Raw genomic sequence first — 16,049 nt, forward strand, 5'->3', positions numbered from 1 at the left:
TGCCTAATAGGGTAAAACACAGCCCTGATCAAGAGGCTTCATTAATGGAAGAGTTTGATATTGAAGAACTCAACTACAACTCTTCATTGGACTCATATAACAACATTCTAAGTGAAGACATAACTTTAGAGGTAAGATAAACTAATTTGTGGTGATTATTCTAAAAAGAACTCAGATTTCTAGGTCAACATTCTAAGTAAACGATCTAAATTTTAGTTGAAATAATGCTTAGAACGATGAACATTTTCGGTCAATTTGATGTTTAATTTTTCAACATTTTCGGTCAGTTTGATGTTTAAATTTTCAGTATTTTCAGTCAGGGGACCTCTCTAAAATAAGGGTTTTATTCTGAATAACTAATAAGTTGTGATAAAATCAAAAGATTTGTAAATAGTATAAAAGTAGATCTACAAATAGCCAGACCTGTAAATAACACTTAGTAGCTCTATAAATAGCACCTGCCAACATAAATGATGGGAAAGCATAAACTCTTTCGTACGTAATTTAGTTTTTATTTTGAAAACCTAACATATATTATATATGGGTAATTTGTCAAAGGCCCCCTATTTTGTAACCAACTTTCCGCGTAACTCCTACTTTATCAAAAATATTCAGAGGGTCTCCGTTTTCCGTTATTATCGTTAAATGTCCGTTAACTCTCTCTCCTCCATCTCATCACCTCTTTCTCTTTCATCTCATCACCTCTCTCTGTCACGTCATCTCTCTTTGTCACCTCTCTGGCTATCTCTGCCTCGCCATCTCTCTCTGCCACGTCAACTTAAAAAAATTCTCTCTCTTCTCCGGCAAAGGTCGTCGGCCGGAAAATTTTCCGAACGGCTACCTTCAAACATAAAAAAATAATAATAATTTTCTCCTCTCTCTCTAAACACTCTGGCGAAGGGGTTTCCCTTCGCCGGTGGCCCGGTTTACAATGTCCAAATGTAACCTAATTTATGGGGTGCTTAAAATAAGGGGGAATTTGATTTGGTGAGTCTAATTTAACTGCATTCGTTAGAGGCGTCCCAAACTCCGCGAAATTGAATCGAATTTTGTTACGAAATTTGACTCAAGGTCCATGAAATTCAACTCTAATATTCTGAGTTGAAACTGATCGACTTGAGCCAAAGGTCCAATGAATTCAGCTCCAAAACTGAGGGGAAAAAATTGGTAGACATTAGCTTAAATTTGTAACAAAATTTGTCCCAACTGCATCGACTTGAGATGTATTTAATAGTGGACGTATGGTTCAACCAGGTCAGCTCGAACCAATTCGGTTACTTGAACCGATTTTGTAACCAAATCGGCTTGAACCCACCAACTTTAAGTCGAAAAGAGGGAGTTGCTTGAGAGTGATCGCTTTTAACCATTTTCTAGCATATCGCGGCGTCAATAACACGACCGGGAGGCCACTTTTAAACCTCCCCTCCAGTAGGAAGTCTCCTCTTGTTACTATTTTTTATTTTATTTTAAAGAGGGTTCATTTTTCAGAGTTGAAGCTCATATGACGAAGACAGTGTTACCTTGAGCTTAGTATCGTTACGTCTCTTTAGATCTATTTAAGTTTAATAATATACAATTAGATCATTCTGAAAATAAGAGATTGCAGAACATGACAAATAATAAACCATTTCTTACCTGAGTAATTACGTACATCCTTTTTCAAATTTCACAAAGAAAAACTCAACAAATGTTATAGGATAGTGCGGACCAGCATTCCGGGCTGCTAGTGATGCTGTCCGCTTTGACACACCTGGGCACACGATTTTAAAAGGCCTCACTAGGGAAGGGTGCTTACCCTCTTAAGAGGAGCACCACACTCCTGTCTCCCACCAATGTGGGATTGCTTTACAACACACCCTCCCAAGACCACATCATAGTAGAATGAATCGTGCTGATAACGTGTTATAGGATGGTGCGGACCAGCCTTCCAGGCTGCTAGTGATACTATCCGCTTTGACACACTTGGGCCTCACAGTTTTAAAAGGCCTCACTAGGGAAGGGTGCTTAACCTCTTAAGAGGAGCACCACACTCATGTCTCCCACCAATGTGGGATTGCTTTACAACACACCCTCCCAAGACCACATCACAGTAAAGCGAATCGTGCTGATAACATGTTATAGGATGGTGCGGACCAGCCTTCCAGGCTGCTAGTGATACTATCCACTTTGGCACACCTGGGCCTCACGATTTTAAAAAGCCTCACTAGGGAAGGGTGTTTAATCTCTTAAGAAGAACACCACACTCCTGTCTCCACCAATGTGGGATTGCTTTACAACAACAAAATCAATGTAGTCCCCACTTTTTGAGCCATCCTTAGACAAATAGTAAGAGCATCATCAAAAATTGTTACTCCTGTGTGCGAAGTCTCAATTGAGATTCTTATTTTTATGTGACAAAATAAAGACCTTCCAATCTTTCCGCTGCAAATCTCTATATTAATTTTGTTTTCTTAGTTGCCATAATTATTTAAGGGAGATTTTATAGGGCCCCCTCATTCTTGTTAAAAGGCCTCCCCTTAGTGATAATTTAGCAAGTAAAATGGTTCATGGGGAGGTCTTTTAACAAAATTGTGGAGGCCTTATAAAACTTCCCATTATTTAAAAGTAATTTGTTGGACTACTGAGTTAGGTCAACCTTATCGAGTCAAGAAGTAAACTATTGATTTGGGCGTGGACTCTGATTAAGGATGAACAAGACTTCGATAGAAATAACGTAAAAGTGGACCAACCAAGAAATCCTGTCTTTTGAAAGTGATCTTCCCTGCACAGCAAGTCAGTCTCTCCATAAATGTAGTGGATAATTACAAATTTGAAATCATCAACTAGTCAAGAAATTCGTCTGCAAATGAAGATATAAACTAATGGAAAATCCACTTGTTGCCTGTTGGTGACACAATAATTTGAAACCATAACTTCATAATTTATTTCTCTTGTTCTTCTCTTATCCAATAAAGAAAAAATGAAAAGATGCACTTTAGGACATGTACGTGAAGTGGACACAATCCCTCACAAGTAGAGTATTATTGGTAGTGAAATGCTTAACCCCAGTCAAAAAAAACTGTAGCTTGTCATCCCTAAGCAGATTTAATACATCAAGTTATCAACATACTAAGTGGGTTTCTGTATACTCAAACAAATTTTATAAACAGAACTAGTTTTCTATGCCAGAAAATATCTGACTTTCAAGTAGCTGCACAATTCCAACACGAAAAATGACCAAAATCCCTACCTTCTTGTCAAAAATAATACTTCAATTTCTTTTTGTTTCGACTTCCGATCTAAAATTCTGAAAAGATTTTTACAGAGTAAAATTTGTACAAATTTGAGGTATAATATAACTGAAAAGAAAATTATCTTTAAACGGAGGACAATATTTATAATTTGTACATTACAATATCCACTTGATGATAAAAATGACTTCTAGAGTTGTGGGCTACCCACCACTTGCTCAACTATCCTAAAGAAGTTCAGTTAAATAGATAAATTGTTGTCCTTCCATCAATTAATATATCATGTCTTTGTCTCCCATAAGTTGATAGATCATGCCCTTCAATTCTATACAATTATGGAAGGGATTTAGACTGAGTTATTTTCAAAATCCTAATGTACCCAACCTTCAAAGCCCTACTAAAGGCCCTACAATTTCTTCAACAAAAAAAAAAAGTATGGAAGCCCTTAGACGACTCTCAGAGTCCTTCGATTTCTTTTTCCATTCCTAAACGGGTCTATTCCGGCACTTGTTCCATTCCTAAACAGGTCTATTTCAGCACTTGTAAGGCAAGTATGTAAATGTAATTTCCAAAACAGAACTTGTTATTTTACACTTGATTTATCATCACTTCTTACATTCGAATTAACAAGTTTAAAATCTTTCAACAAAAAAAATAATTTAAATTAACCACTAAAATTTGAATAGTAAATTCAATTTGAACCACTAGCAATTGCAAATTTTATAATTGATAAAACCTCTGTTTCTACAGATCTGTGCAAGCCTCCACAAGCCATTACAGTTCACGGCCCACGACAGATCTTTCATCAACCATGACAGGTCGAGGTAAATGGGTCAAGAGAGCATAAAATCAACTCAGCCTCTTCATGTCTGTCCCTTGCCCCAACAATCTCAGAGTTCAGAAAACTAAGACATTGAGTAAGATTCGGGACATGTTCAATTCTAACAATTCAAAATCAAAAAAGAACTAAATCTAAAGGAGGAAAACCACCAAATTGAACGACTTGCTTTCATTCACCACTAACTCTACCACGAGCCGAATGATTCATTACCATTACTAACTGGTAAATTAGGCTGAACGGTTCGAAAACCAAAGCTTTTATTGGTCTGTGAGACATCAACCAATTTACCAACTTCTTGAAACCTACAGTTAGCAATTAAGTCTAAATATTCGACCATATGCATTTGAACAGAGTTGATAAAACCAAACAATAATAGCTATCGAAGTTATAAATGTCTTTAGAACCATATCTTAAAACTAAGAAGCAAACCAATAACAAGAACTCTTATCAAACCCTCAACGATCAAACGATAGTAGTTAACTTGTAAAGAAGAGAGACAGAGAGGGAGAGCTTAGGAGAATCTACTTTGGGCCAATGTCCTTGAGGGCGCAAATTTGCTCCTCTCCCATTGCGGACATAACTGTTACAACCAGATCTTTGCCTTCACTAAACCCATCTTTCATCTGCACATCAAAATGCAAACTAGTGTATCAGCATTCAGATATGAAAGTTAACGGAATTTGTTTCAGATGTAAATGAAATAATTTAAAAACCATTGAAAAACACGTATAATGTTATCTCGAGTTCATCATATAAATTGAGGGACAAAGTTCAAACATCCGCAGTTATCTTATGCTTCCATCAATATATAACTTGTAAAACCTAATATTCTAAGACAAGGTATGACTATAGAGTTCCACTCGAAAATAAAGAAGAATCAGGAAGGGTGTACAGTGTCAACGGGAAATTTAGATTACAACAGAAGGACAGAAAGGGTCTCGGTATCAGTAGGACTGACTTTCTGAACCGTTAATTTTCAGAGTTGCACAAAAAAGAACTGAACAAGCAAGAGACGAAATATACATTAAGCTGAAGATGTCAGGGGAAAGCATATCAGATAACACACAATAATTAACTAAGGGAGTGAAATCAATGAACATACCTGGGTGAGTAAGCTCTCATCAGTTGGGAGTTTCAAGTCATCCTTGGTGTTGCCATTTTCTGTGAGCAGACTCACCTGAAAGGCATGATTAATGTAATGTCAGATAAAAATGGGCTAACCAATGCAAAACAGGTCAACAATGGAAGTGAAACAAGAGATCGGTCATCAATTTCATCAATAGAAAGCGAAATATCTCAATAACGTACGAATCCATCCTCAGAAATGTCAATCAGCTGGTAATCAGTACGGTTAACATGGGGAATCTGTAATACAAGTAAGAAGCTCATGTAAGAATCCAAAAAATGTAAAGGAATAAGTAGATAAAATGCAAAGAGAATAAAGGTACTCACATCACAATTATGGGAAGAGGGCACGATATCTTCAAGTTTTTTGTTGTTGAAGATGTCAATAGCAACGAAATGGCACTTAGCGTGACCGTGCTTGCCAGTTTTTGAGGTTGAAACTTCAACAACCTACAAAAGATCATAAGTCATGTCGACGACTCAAATTCTACCATAAATACCCAATACAAGGCTCAAATTATCAATGTTTAAAAAGGCGCATGCACATCTATGGGCACGCCTCGAGGCAAAACATAGGTTAGCACGAAAACTTACTCTTCGGGTTATTGAAGAGTATTCAGTGGTACAGAATCGCCTAGCAAGTAGAAGTAAGTATATGACATATATTTTGCACCCAAGTAAAGATCCAAAAAGGTATAATACTATTGAGTCATGTGGGTCTCCATGATAAAGAGAAAATCACATTATATGATCATATAAATAGTCAAAAAAATTATACATATGCAATTCCAAAAAAAAAAAAAGCCTCAATTTGTATATTGATAACTTCATAATTGAAATTCTGAATTAAAATTTCTGATTGTGAAAAAAAAACATAAACCCATAACAAGAAGTCACTTAAAAGAACAAATCAAACCCGATAATGGATGATATTCGCAAAATCGCCAACAACCCTTGGCTCAAGTGGTAAGAGGTAAGTCTTCCAACTTAGAGGTCAAGGGTTCGAGGCACACGCTTACCAATTCAAAAAAAATATTCACAAAATCCAAGCCCTAAACAAAAAAACCTAATCATGCAATCCCTCCTCAGACATATAGCATCAATAGATCTAAAATAAGCAAAAAAGAATAGCAAAATATAAATAGCTAGGTTAAGAATTCAAACCTTGCAAGCACGTCCCTTGATAACAATATAACCATTTTTACGGATAGTACCGGCTTGTTGAGGGAAGGTTTTGGAAGCTCCGGCATCAGTTGACTCGAAGTGGTGCTCCTCGTCCGACATGGTTGGATGACTTTTTTGAAGCTTTACAGAGAGAAAACAAGGACGGGAGGTGAACGACGACGGGAAGGAGAGGAAAGAAGATGATGTGAATTACTTCGTTTATATACGAAAATATGTATTTATCCTCTCGTAAAAGTCCGGAACCCTAGGGTTCGATATGTGGACGGGTAGATTCACACCTCAACCATCTCGCCTCCAATCCAAGGGCTGAAATTGCAAAAACGAAAAAGAGTACTTCATGGGAAATTTAGGGTTATCCCCCTCATTACTAATGTCCAATTAGAAATACTCCTTCAACTAACTGAATCCGTTAGACTGCAGTTAGTTTCCACGCATACGGTTCATATGCGCACAAAATGACGAAAAGGCCCTTCTTGTTCTTATCTCTCTCTTTTATCTATCTTTACATTTTTTTTCCTCTTCGTCTCCACCCTCTTTATCATGACCAGTGTCAACAACCATATTCCTTCACAACCTTTGATTTTTCTATTCTTTTTGCGTCCCCAACCATTTCATTCATTTCTCTCATCTATTCGATTTTCTTTCTTTATCTGTATTTTCCTTTGTTTTTTTATCTCTCTCCTCATTATTTCCTCTTTCCTTAGTTTCCATATTATTGATGAAAGAAGAAGCATTCGCTTATGACAAAAGGGAAGAGAGATAACATACTATAATATGGTAAGGGGGATATGAGAGATGGTGGTGGAAGACAAAGATGTCAATGGTTGGTGAGGCGATAATTGTGCCTTACGATATGTCTCTCGTATTTGACCGAACAAAATGATGTCGTGCTCATGTTTGCTCTTCTCGGTTAATTTCCCTATCGTCAATTATATATTTTTCCTGTTGAATAGAGTTTTGTTAACTGTATATCTGATGTCTCTGCTTGTTGTTTTGATGTTTATCAAACCATTTGTCTCTTCTTCTTCCAAGAGGAAAATTTCTAAGAAACAACGTTTATTACAGGGTTTGTCGAGTGGGGGTTCTTCCCAACAAAAATGGAAGCAAAGCTCGCTGCTCTGGCGCCTCAACCTGTTGCTGAAGAAACTACTTCAACGCGCCTCTTCCCATTGTTGAAGTAACTATTATGGTGCCTCTTCCCCGTTGCTGAAAAAGTTAATCTGATGCCTCAGCCCAACCCCGAACCTAGGCGTCGATTTTTTAAAGCACAAGTTTATAGTCGAACCATCACTTATAACTTATAACGGTCAAATTTGTTGGTGCCCACCTTCTCTCTCTCTAAAACCTTTTCTTCTCACTTCCATTTTCATCATTTAATACACAACAAACCATCGGAAACACGAACTAATTGGTGGAGTCGATAGCTTCTTCTCGGGCCCTATATTTTTATCTAATATCCCTAAAACCTAATACTTAAAGACTCTACCAAAGGTGGAACCAGTAACTTCTTTCAAATGGTGTAACTAGGATGTCAAGGGGAGGACCCCTGAAATCTAGTTAACCCGTCTTGAACCATTTCCTACTGAAGCTGCTTATCGACGAGTTAACTGGGTTCTAGGATTCTCCTGTCAAAACCTTAGTTACACCATCAAATATAAGTTAATGAAGTCCAGTCAATAGCTACTTATGGATGATGGTACGTCTGGTTGGTGTGCACCACTGCGAAATGGTGGATTAGTAGAGAGATATACAAGTAGAAAGAAAGAGAGTAAACGAGTGAGTGACTCTTACCACTTTTACCTCCACCATCCTCTAATCGTCCTTAGCTCCTTCACTAGGTACATCGCAAAAAAGAATGAAGGGAAGTCTAGTGTTACGATTTGGGTTCGATTTATTGCTAAGCCCATACACATGATACTTGTGAGAAGTTAATCGACGATGATATTTGTGAGAAGTTAATTGACGTGATACTAATGAAAGGTTCATCGTTTGGGCAACGATGATTACCATGCTTCTTCAAAGGAAACTCTTTTGTGGCTAAGCTTGCGTTTCTGGGAGCTTTCACTTTTCCAACGAAGTCAAATGTGCGTAGGTCGTAAAAATGGTAAGTGTAAATAAAATTTCTCTTGGGCTGTGTTTGATTGCACTTTGGGGAAAGCAAAAAAATTTAGGGAAATCTTACTCCGAAAAACTTTTTCTCCGAGAATCATTTTCTCTACAAACATTTTCATATTTTTTCACTGTTTGGTAGGCAAGGAGAAAAAAAAAGTAAATTTCTTGTTTTTCCTTTTTTATTATTTTTTTAATGTTTGCTTCACTGCAAAAGAAAATAATTCACATCAAATAAATTAAAAACAAAAACAGGTAAAAGTTGATGAGTTTAATATCCTCGTGTACAAAATAGGTAAAGTTTTATTTTCATGGTTGCACCTAGTCATCACATCGACTTTAGTTACAATTTCCATGGTTGCATGTTGTCTTTCAATCACATTTTCGATTCAATCGGTTGTATACATGCCAACTTGTTAGTAGTCCTTGTAAGCTCCAAATTTGGAGTAGTTAGACCCAACTCATCCTTCCTTATTTGGTTCATTGAAGTATTAACAAAGCTCCTTCTCCGACTAAGTTTTTCAACTGTGTATTTCTTATTCTAAGCTATCAATAGATCCCGACTTTTACTTATGTCAGAATTTAATTAATATTGAAAGATTTAGATTTTGGTTGAGGAAAACCACATACCTCCATATTTATTTATACTAGAAGAAAATTACAATCAAGGGCGGAACTGCTTAAGAGGTAATTTTGTGATTTTTGAACAAAAGAGGGCTAGTTTAGTATAGGTTGTTCATTTTCTAGTACTTTGGTTTGAGAGGTACGAGACTTTTTGGAGTGAACTGCGGAAGAATATACGAACAAACTGTGTAAAATCTTTATCCTTAATGCTTCAAATTCCAGGAACAATCTTTGTTATTCAAATACAATTGAAGGTTAATATTTTGGTTAAAAATATGACCAAGTTCTTACATATCTAAACAATATTTATAAGTTTTCATGAATTTTATTACATTATTAGGGTTTGGTCAAGTTCATATAATCTTGGGTTGCTGATTTCAAGTTCAAATTCAAAAAATGAAGGGGGGGTCTACTTCAAATAGTAGCTATCACTTCATGCTATGTATTTTTACTTGATTTATTTGTATCGTTTGCTGATTTTATATTCAAATTTGAAGAGTTATTAAGGGTTTCAAAATCAAATTACTTGTTAAACTGACTTACTAATCGAATATAAATTTGAATGTTGTTTATGTGTTAATACTTTTTATATGAAGAATTGAGTTAAGGTATTCAGATTTATATAATCATTTGGTCAAATTACTTCTGCACATGAAATGTTTGATAATATGTCCAATAGACATCTATCAAGCATACCTCATTTTGTTCATTTTATTGCTTATAGGTTTGACTATGTTTGTATTCTAGATTTCATTGGTTGCTTTTGATATGGTATATGTAGAAGATAGATTTATACTGTAAGAATTTTTTACGGAAAAAATCTGCTAACTTCAACTCAGAGGTTAGCCCTCCCGGGATTAAAATCCTAGTTCCGCCCTTGATTACAATGGATGGAAATAAACAACGTAGATATAGAAATAATCCTAATTCTAATATATCCATATCTTGGGGATATATATGAGAATATTTCCTTTGAATTTCTTGGGTAGGAATATTTGACTTAAATACCTCTTTTACTTTTATTACCTTCCCGCAAATTGAACGGAGGATCAAACCAAAAGTTCAATTTGGGAAATAACTTCATGGAAAGAAACTTCATGATACGATTCTTCGACATATACTTCATTGTAATGGATTGGTTGTTAAGAAGCTTTTGTTTGGTGTAGATAACACAAATAACCAAGTAATTTAGGACAGTGGTAACGAGCAAACATGACATAATCATAATGGATTTATAGGTCATTTAATAAAAAAGATTGCACTTAGTGAGCATAACCACTCTAGGTTCAGAGGCCCATGGCAACAAGATTGCACTTAGTGAACATAATCACAACGGATTCAGAGGTTCATGACAAAAAATAATCAGCGTCAAAACTGAGGTAATAATCAACGACCGAGAATATTTCCCAACTGGGAAGAAAGAAAATAACTGCTCCTGCCAAAACTGCCTCTTTTTACGATTATTTTATGATACCGATTTTCCACCAGCACATAACTAACTTGAATAATAAACCATTAACATGAACCGAGTAACACTATGAAGATCATCTTGAATATCTTTCCTTAGATTGATTATGATCTATTTACTAGCAACTACTCCCATATAATTATCATCCAAACTACGATTTGTGGAATCAAATATAATGAGAATACTAAAAAAAACTTAGGAGATTAACCTAATTTAATTGAAACTGGTAAAGAAAAAAAAATTAATGATTCCAGCAGACGCTAGTCATTGAAGCGGCTACCGCCGTCGGTTAAGCGGAAGCAAAATATGATCGAAACTATATTCGTTTGAGTTTTCTAGGCTCAGATACCATGAAATATTTAGGTTTTGGTTGAGGAAAACCATATATCTCCATATTTATTTATACTAGAAGAGAATTACAATGGATGGAAATAAACAATGTAGATATAGAAATAACTCTAATATATTCATATCTTGGAGATATATATGAGAATATTTCCTTTGAATTTCTTGGGTAGAAATATTTGACTTGAATACCTCTTTTACCCTTATTAAATATATAGTTCTTGAGCTACTCGAGAGAGTATAGTAGTGGTAGTTTTACCTATTATGTATTGGGTTGTTCTTGTTGGGTATTAACTTAAGTCTAAAGATCAACTTCTTCCTGCATTCTAGAGAGAGGAAAGAGAGATCAACTCCTTCCTGCATTCTAGAGAGAAAGAGAAGAGAGAGAGAGAGAAAGAGATAGAGAGGTGTAGTATTGAGAGAGAGGTGTACTATTGACTATTGAGTGAGAAGTGACACTGGGAGACTTCTATCAAGTTTATTTTAAGCCCGTGATATTATATTCAAAGCAAGAGAGAGAAAAAAACATGTGAGGAAATCTTAGAGAATTTTTTTTTTCCGTGGGAGTGGGGTAAGGAGATTCCATGTTTTAGGGTCTGTTTGATAGGAGACTTTCTCAGAGAAAATATAAATTTTTTCTCTAAAATAGAAATTTTCCATGTGTTTGGTTGGCAAATTAGAGAAAAAGAAAATGACATCACGTGACCTCTTTTTCCCTAACTTTCCTAAAAAAAAAGGGGGAATCTTTTGACCCCCGTTTTATAAGAGAAAAATTTTTCCGAAAAAAGTTAGGGTATTTTTTCCCTTTATAAACCCCATTATAATATCCCATAAAAGAAAAAATTTGCACATCAAAAGAGAGAAGGACGGTACGCAGCAAGAAGAAGAAAAAGTTAAGGTTAGCTCTTTCTTTCTCTCTCTCTGTATATGCATGACAACACTTTGCTAGCTAGTAGTGTTTTTTTTCTTTTTGCATAAAAGCTAGTAGTACTTTTTTTTTATGAATATGCTAGTAGTACTTGCATGTTGCATGTAACTTTATCTATGTCTATTTCCTGTAGCCTATATTACTTTATCAAATTCACTCACTTTCTCTCTCTAAATTGATGGTATTAATTAAAGCATAAAACCTATATCTCTTTGTAGCCTATATCTCTTTGTGGCCTATATTTTTCTTTTTTCATAAAAACTACTAATACTAACATTAATAAATTAAAGCAAATTCACTCAATTTCTCTCTGTAGATTGATGATTAGTTAACGAAGACAATAGACACCACAAAAGGACACAACCAACACTCTTTTTATCATATTTTATTTCTCTATCTCTCTATCTCTTTAGGTGGTAGTACTTTCATTAATTGGATACATTAATTAGTTAAAGAACAAAGAACTTTTCCATGTTTATTTCTCTTTTTCTTTATCTCTAGATTGTTTATATATATGCAACAACTCTTATATATAATAAATATGTATATATATATATACTAGGTGTCCAGCGCGTCCTACGGACGCGGTAGATCCCTTTTAGCTAACGCTTTTGTTATTGTATCCGTCTTGGTCGACACGCCTCAGTGGTGTGTCTATCTCGAGGTTGTGCATATCCAAATGCAAAATGCGTCACAAATTCTATTTCTACATCATCAAACATCATACATGGATATGTAATTCGCATATTCTATGCGAATCACATATCTTTGTGTCATCCTCGATGTTGCAGAAATAGAATTTGTGACGCATTTTGCATTTGGATATGCACAACCTCGAGATAGACACACCACTGAGGCGTGTCGACCAAGACGGATACAATAACAAAAGCGTTAGCTAAAAGGGATCTACCGCGTCCGTAGGACGCGGTGGACACCTAGTCCAAGAAAGAAAAAAGATTCTTTCATCACTCTTTAGACCAATTATGCGATTTCCAAGCTATTGAAGTTTATTAAAAATAATATGTAAACAAAGAAGTGTCACTGGCTATTACTTATAGACTCTAAAGTAACCTATGACTACTTATAACATACACTGCATGCATACGAAATAAGGTTACTACATTCAAATTAACACCAAATAACAACAAATTGTAAAACTAATTTACAGTAATGTTATTCCAATATAATCCATTGTAAAAATGTACACATTAGAAATATACATTATCTACAATTTATTTTAGATGATACATACACATAAATGAGAGAGTGGTCATGAAAAGAGAATCAAGGGAGAGAAAAATTTTGATACAGAGAAGAGAGATGGAGAATAAAATAAACTCCTCAAAAAATTCATTAATGTTCCTGTTTTTTTTATTCCTTTGGCCTTGTAAATCAATGAGATTGCAAATGGTTGTTGTTCTTCCTCTCATTCAAAAACTCTCTGCAGAAACAAAAGACAATTAAATAAGACGTTAAATAGAAAATAATTTAGCTTGAAAAGAATGTACATTAACATTGAATGTTGATGTTTAATTAATCCATTAAGATTGTAATGGATGCAAAAAGAAACAATTCGAAGGTTGAAAATATTCATTTTGAATCTATGTTTAAAGGAAATATTTATTTTGGAGAGATTTACTCCCATTTTAAATAATCCGAAGGTTGAAAATATTTCATAATTAGCAGAGAGATTGAGATATAAAGAAAAATGATGGATGGGTTGAACCTATCCTTTAGACAAAACACTAAGAAAACCTGCAAAACTAAAAAATCTATTGTAAGTCATTGAACAATATAAAGAGTGAAGGAAATCAAGAAACAACAGGGATCCAAAATACATACTGATACATTTGCCATTAGTAACGAAGAAGAAATCAATTTAAATTTGGAATAACTTTAACGTGGCATAACCACGGGATATAGGAAATACATACATTTCTTAAACCAACTAACATAACCAATCAAGAAGGAAAAAGATAGATCAATGCATAAGAGAAAAAAAGATGAAAATTACAAATGGTTTTAAATTGAATAAATCTACTACTATATCCATTTTCACCCCTATCATTTCTTGTTAATTAAAAACGGCTGAGAGATATAGGGCTAGGAGTATACGAAGAAGATAAACGAATGAGAGATATAGAGTGAAAGAAATAAATAAAGAAGGAGAATATATATTGTAGGTGGTTAGAGATTTCCTCTCCACTAATTTCTCCAACTCCCACAATCTTCCCCATGTTATAAGGTATTATATGTGTAAATGACCATTATGGTCTTTCGGTTAATTACATTGAAGTTAATTTAGTATGTAATTTTTCACATAAATAAGGGTATTCAAATCCACGGGCAGTTTTGGTAAGTTCCAAATATAAGTTCAAACGTATTCCAAAAGAGAAAATGAAGGAAGTTAGATTAATTGGTTTCAAACTCATTTTCAATCATTAGATTGTAAAAACCGTAGATGAAAATCCGAAGACTGTGAATATCCGGAGATAAATCTACGGTCGAGCTCAAAAAACACCATTGTGCTATATATAATAGATATATATATATATATATATATATATATATATATATAATATAATATAAGTATTTCATGTTTATATATGAGTGCTTATATGTAAGTGTTATATATATATATACATATATATATGCAACAAAAAATACAAACATTTTATGTTTATGTCATATTTTTTTTAATTTTATTAGATGATCACCAATTAGACATTAGACATTTATAGATTTTATATTGTTGTTGTAGTTGTCTACGATATATAACGCTAACACCACAATTAAAGTTACGTATTGTATGTACAATGATGATTATCATTATACATGCATATTTGAGTAATCGACGTAGAAGACATGTCATCATTAGTAGGAGAGCTTACATAAATCGAGATCAAGAGAGAAATAATATATTGCAAAGAATTTACTCTGAGAGTGATCGATATTGTCACGAACAACTTCGCATGAAACGAGAACCATTTCGACGCTTCTGTGTACGCTTACGGGGTTATGGTTTGGTCGATAATCGGCTTGTGAAAGTAGAAGAACAAGTTGATATTTTCTTATACACAGTTGGGCACGATCAACGTAATGTAGTTCAGTTCTTCAATTCATTCGATCGGGTCAAACAGTGAGTAGGTATTTCCACATAATGTTGTCAACAGTTCTTAGATTTTACAAAGATGTTGTTAAACTAGCGACAAGTGCTAACTCTCCGATGGATGGAAGCCGTCGACTAGCTTGGCATGAGTGCTTCAAGGTTAGTCTAGATTCAAGAGCGCTTCGTTCATTTACAATTAATTGTATAAGTGTTTTATTCAATCATATCATATATATTTTATAGGACGCCGTCGGTGCAATTGATGGTACACATATCAGAGCAACTGTTCCTATCAAAGACCAACCTAGATATCATAATAGAAAAGCGTACATTTCCCAGAATGTTCTTGTAGCATGTGGGTTTGATATGAAATTTCATTACGTACTTGCTGGGTGGCAAGGGTCTGCTCATGACGGTCGTCTTTTGAGATATGCAGTATCTCGTTCTGGACGTAAATTAACAGTCCTAATTGATACGTGATTTTAGATTATTATATCACATAAAAGAAACTAGTTAGGTACAAATTTATTATTTAAGTAGAATTATAATAAATTATGTTAATGTAGGTAAATATTATCTTGCTGATGCTGGATTTCCAGGATGTATGTATATGTTCGTGGTGTGGAAGATGCGTTGATGGTCATTCCAAACTTGAGCGAACAAGAGATTGAAGATGTATGTATATGTTCGGAGATAAACCCGAACTTACACGTACATTCCTTGACTTTCCTCAATCGAGAAGAGCATCATGGTTAAAGAGAAAGTTAACCAACGGTTAATCGAGGGTCAATTAGCTCACCTTTTCCCAAATCGATATACTTTAGTATGACTCAACTTAGCATTAGTATTATTGATTTAGGAGTTTGCATTTTAATAATTTTAGGCACTTATTCGCGTATTCGTTTGACTCGGTTTAGTAGTTGTTAGACATTTTGAAAGTATACTTTTATGGATAATATGGTTTTATTTTGATGTTTAACAAAATATTTTCTTGGTAAACCAAACATAGATAAAAGTAAAAAAGTAAGAAAAATATTCTTTTTCCCTAGCGAACCAAACATTAATTCCGTTTTGGCCCCCGATTT

The 16,049-nt window shown here is 34.6% G+C and overlaps 1 protein-coding gene across 2 annotated transcripts; it reads right to left on the bottom strand.

Annotated features, from left to right (window-relative positions):
• Window positions 1–4,386: 4,386 nt before the first annotated feature.
• On the bottom strand, window positions 4,387–6,679 carry LOC147566609 (eukaryotic translation initiation factor 5A-2-like). 2 transcript variants are annotated; one of them, XM_086653098.1, is made up of 5 exons: window positions 6,361–6,679; window positions 5,524–5,646; window positions 5,380–5,436; window positions 5,174–5,248; window positions 4,387–4,694 (listed from the first exon to the last, which is right to left on the bottom strand). In XM_086653098.1, exons 1-5 carry the CDS (start codon window positions 6,478–6,480, stop codon window positions 4,593–4,595), a joined length of 477 nt encoding a protein of 158 aa, XP_086509224.1. In that variant the 5' UTR covers window positions 6,481–6,679; the 3' UTR covers window positions 4,387–4,592. The 2 variants fall into 2 exon arrangements, with proteins under 2 accessions (XP_086509224.1, XP_086509223.1); XM_086653097.1 differs by having other exon boundaries at window positions 5,380–5,646; window positions 6,361–6,582.
• Window positions 6,680–16,049: the final 9,370 nt, after the last annotated feature.

The sequence above is a fragment of the Eschscholzia californica genome, unplaced genomic scaffold, assembly GCF_041429995.1.
Source record: "Eschscholzia californica isolate CP2 unplaced genomic scaffold, dmEscCali1.0.p SCAF_1, whole genome shotgun sequence".
NCBI lineage: Eukaryota > Viridiplantae > Streptophyta > Magnoliopsida > Ranunculales > Papaveraceae > Eschscholzia > Eschscholzia californica.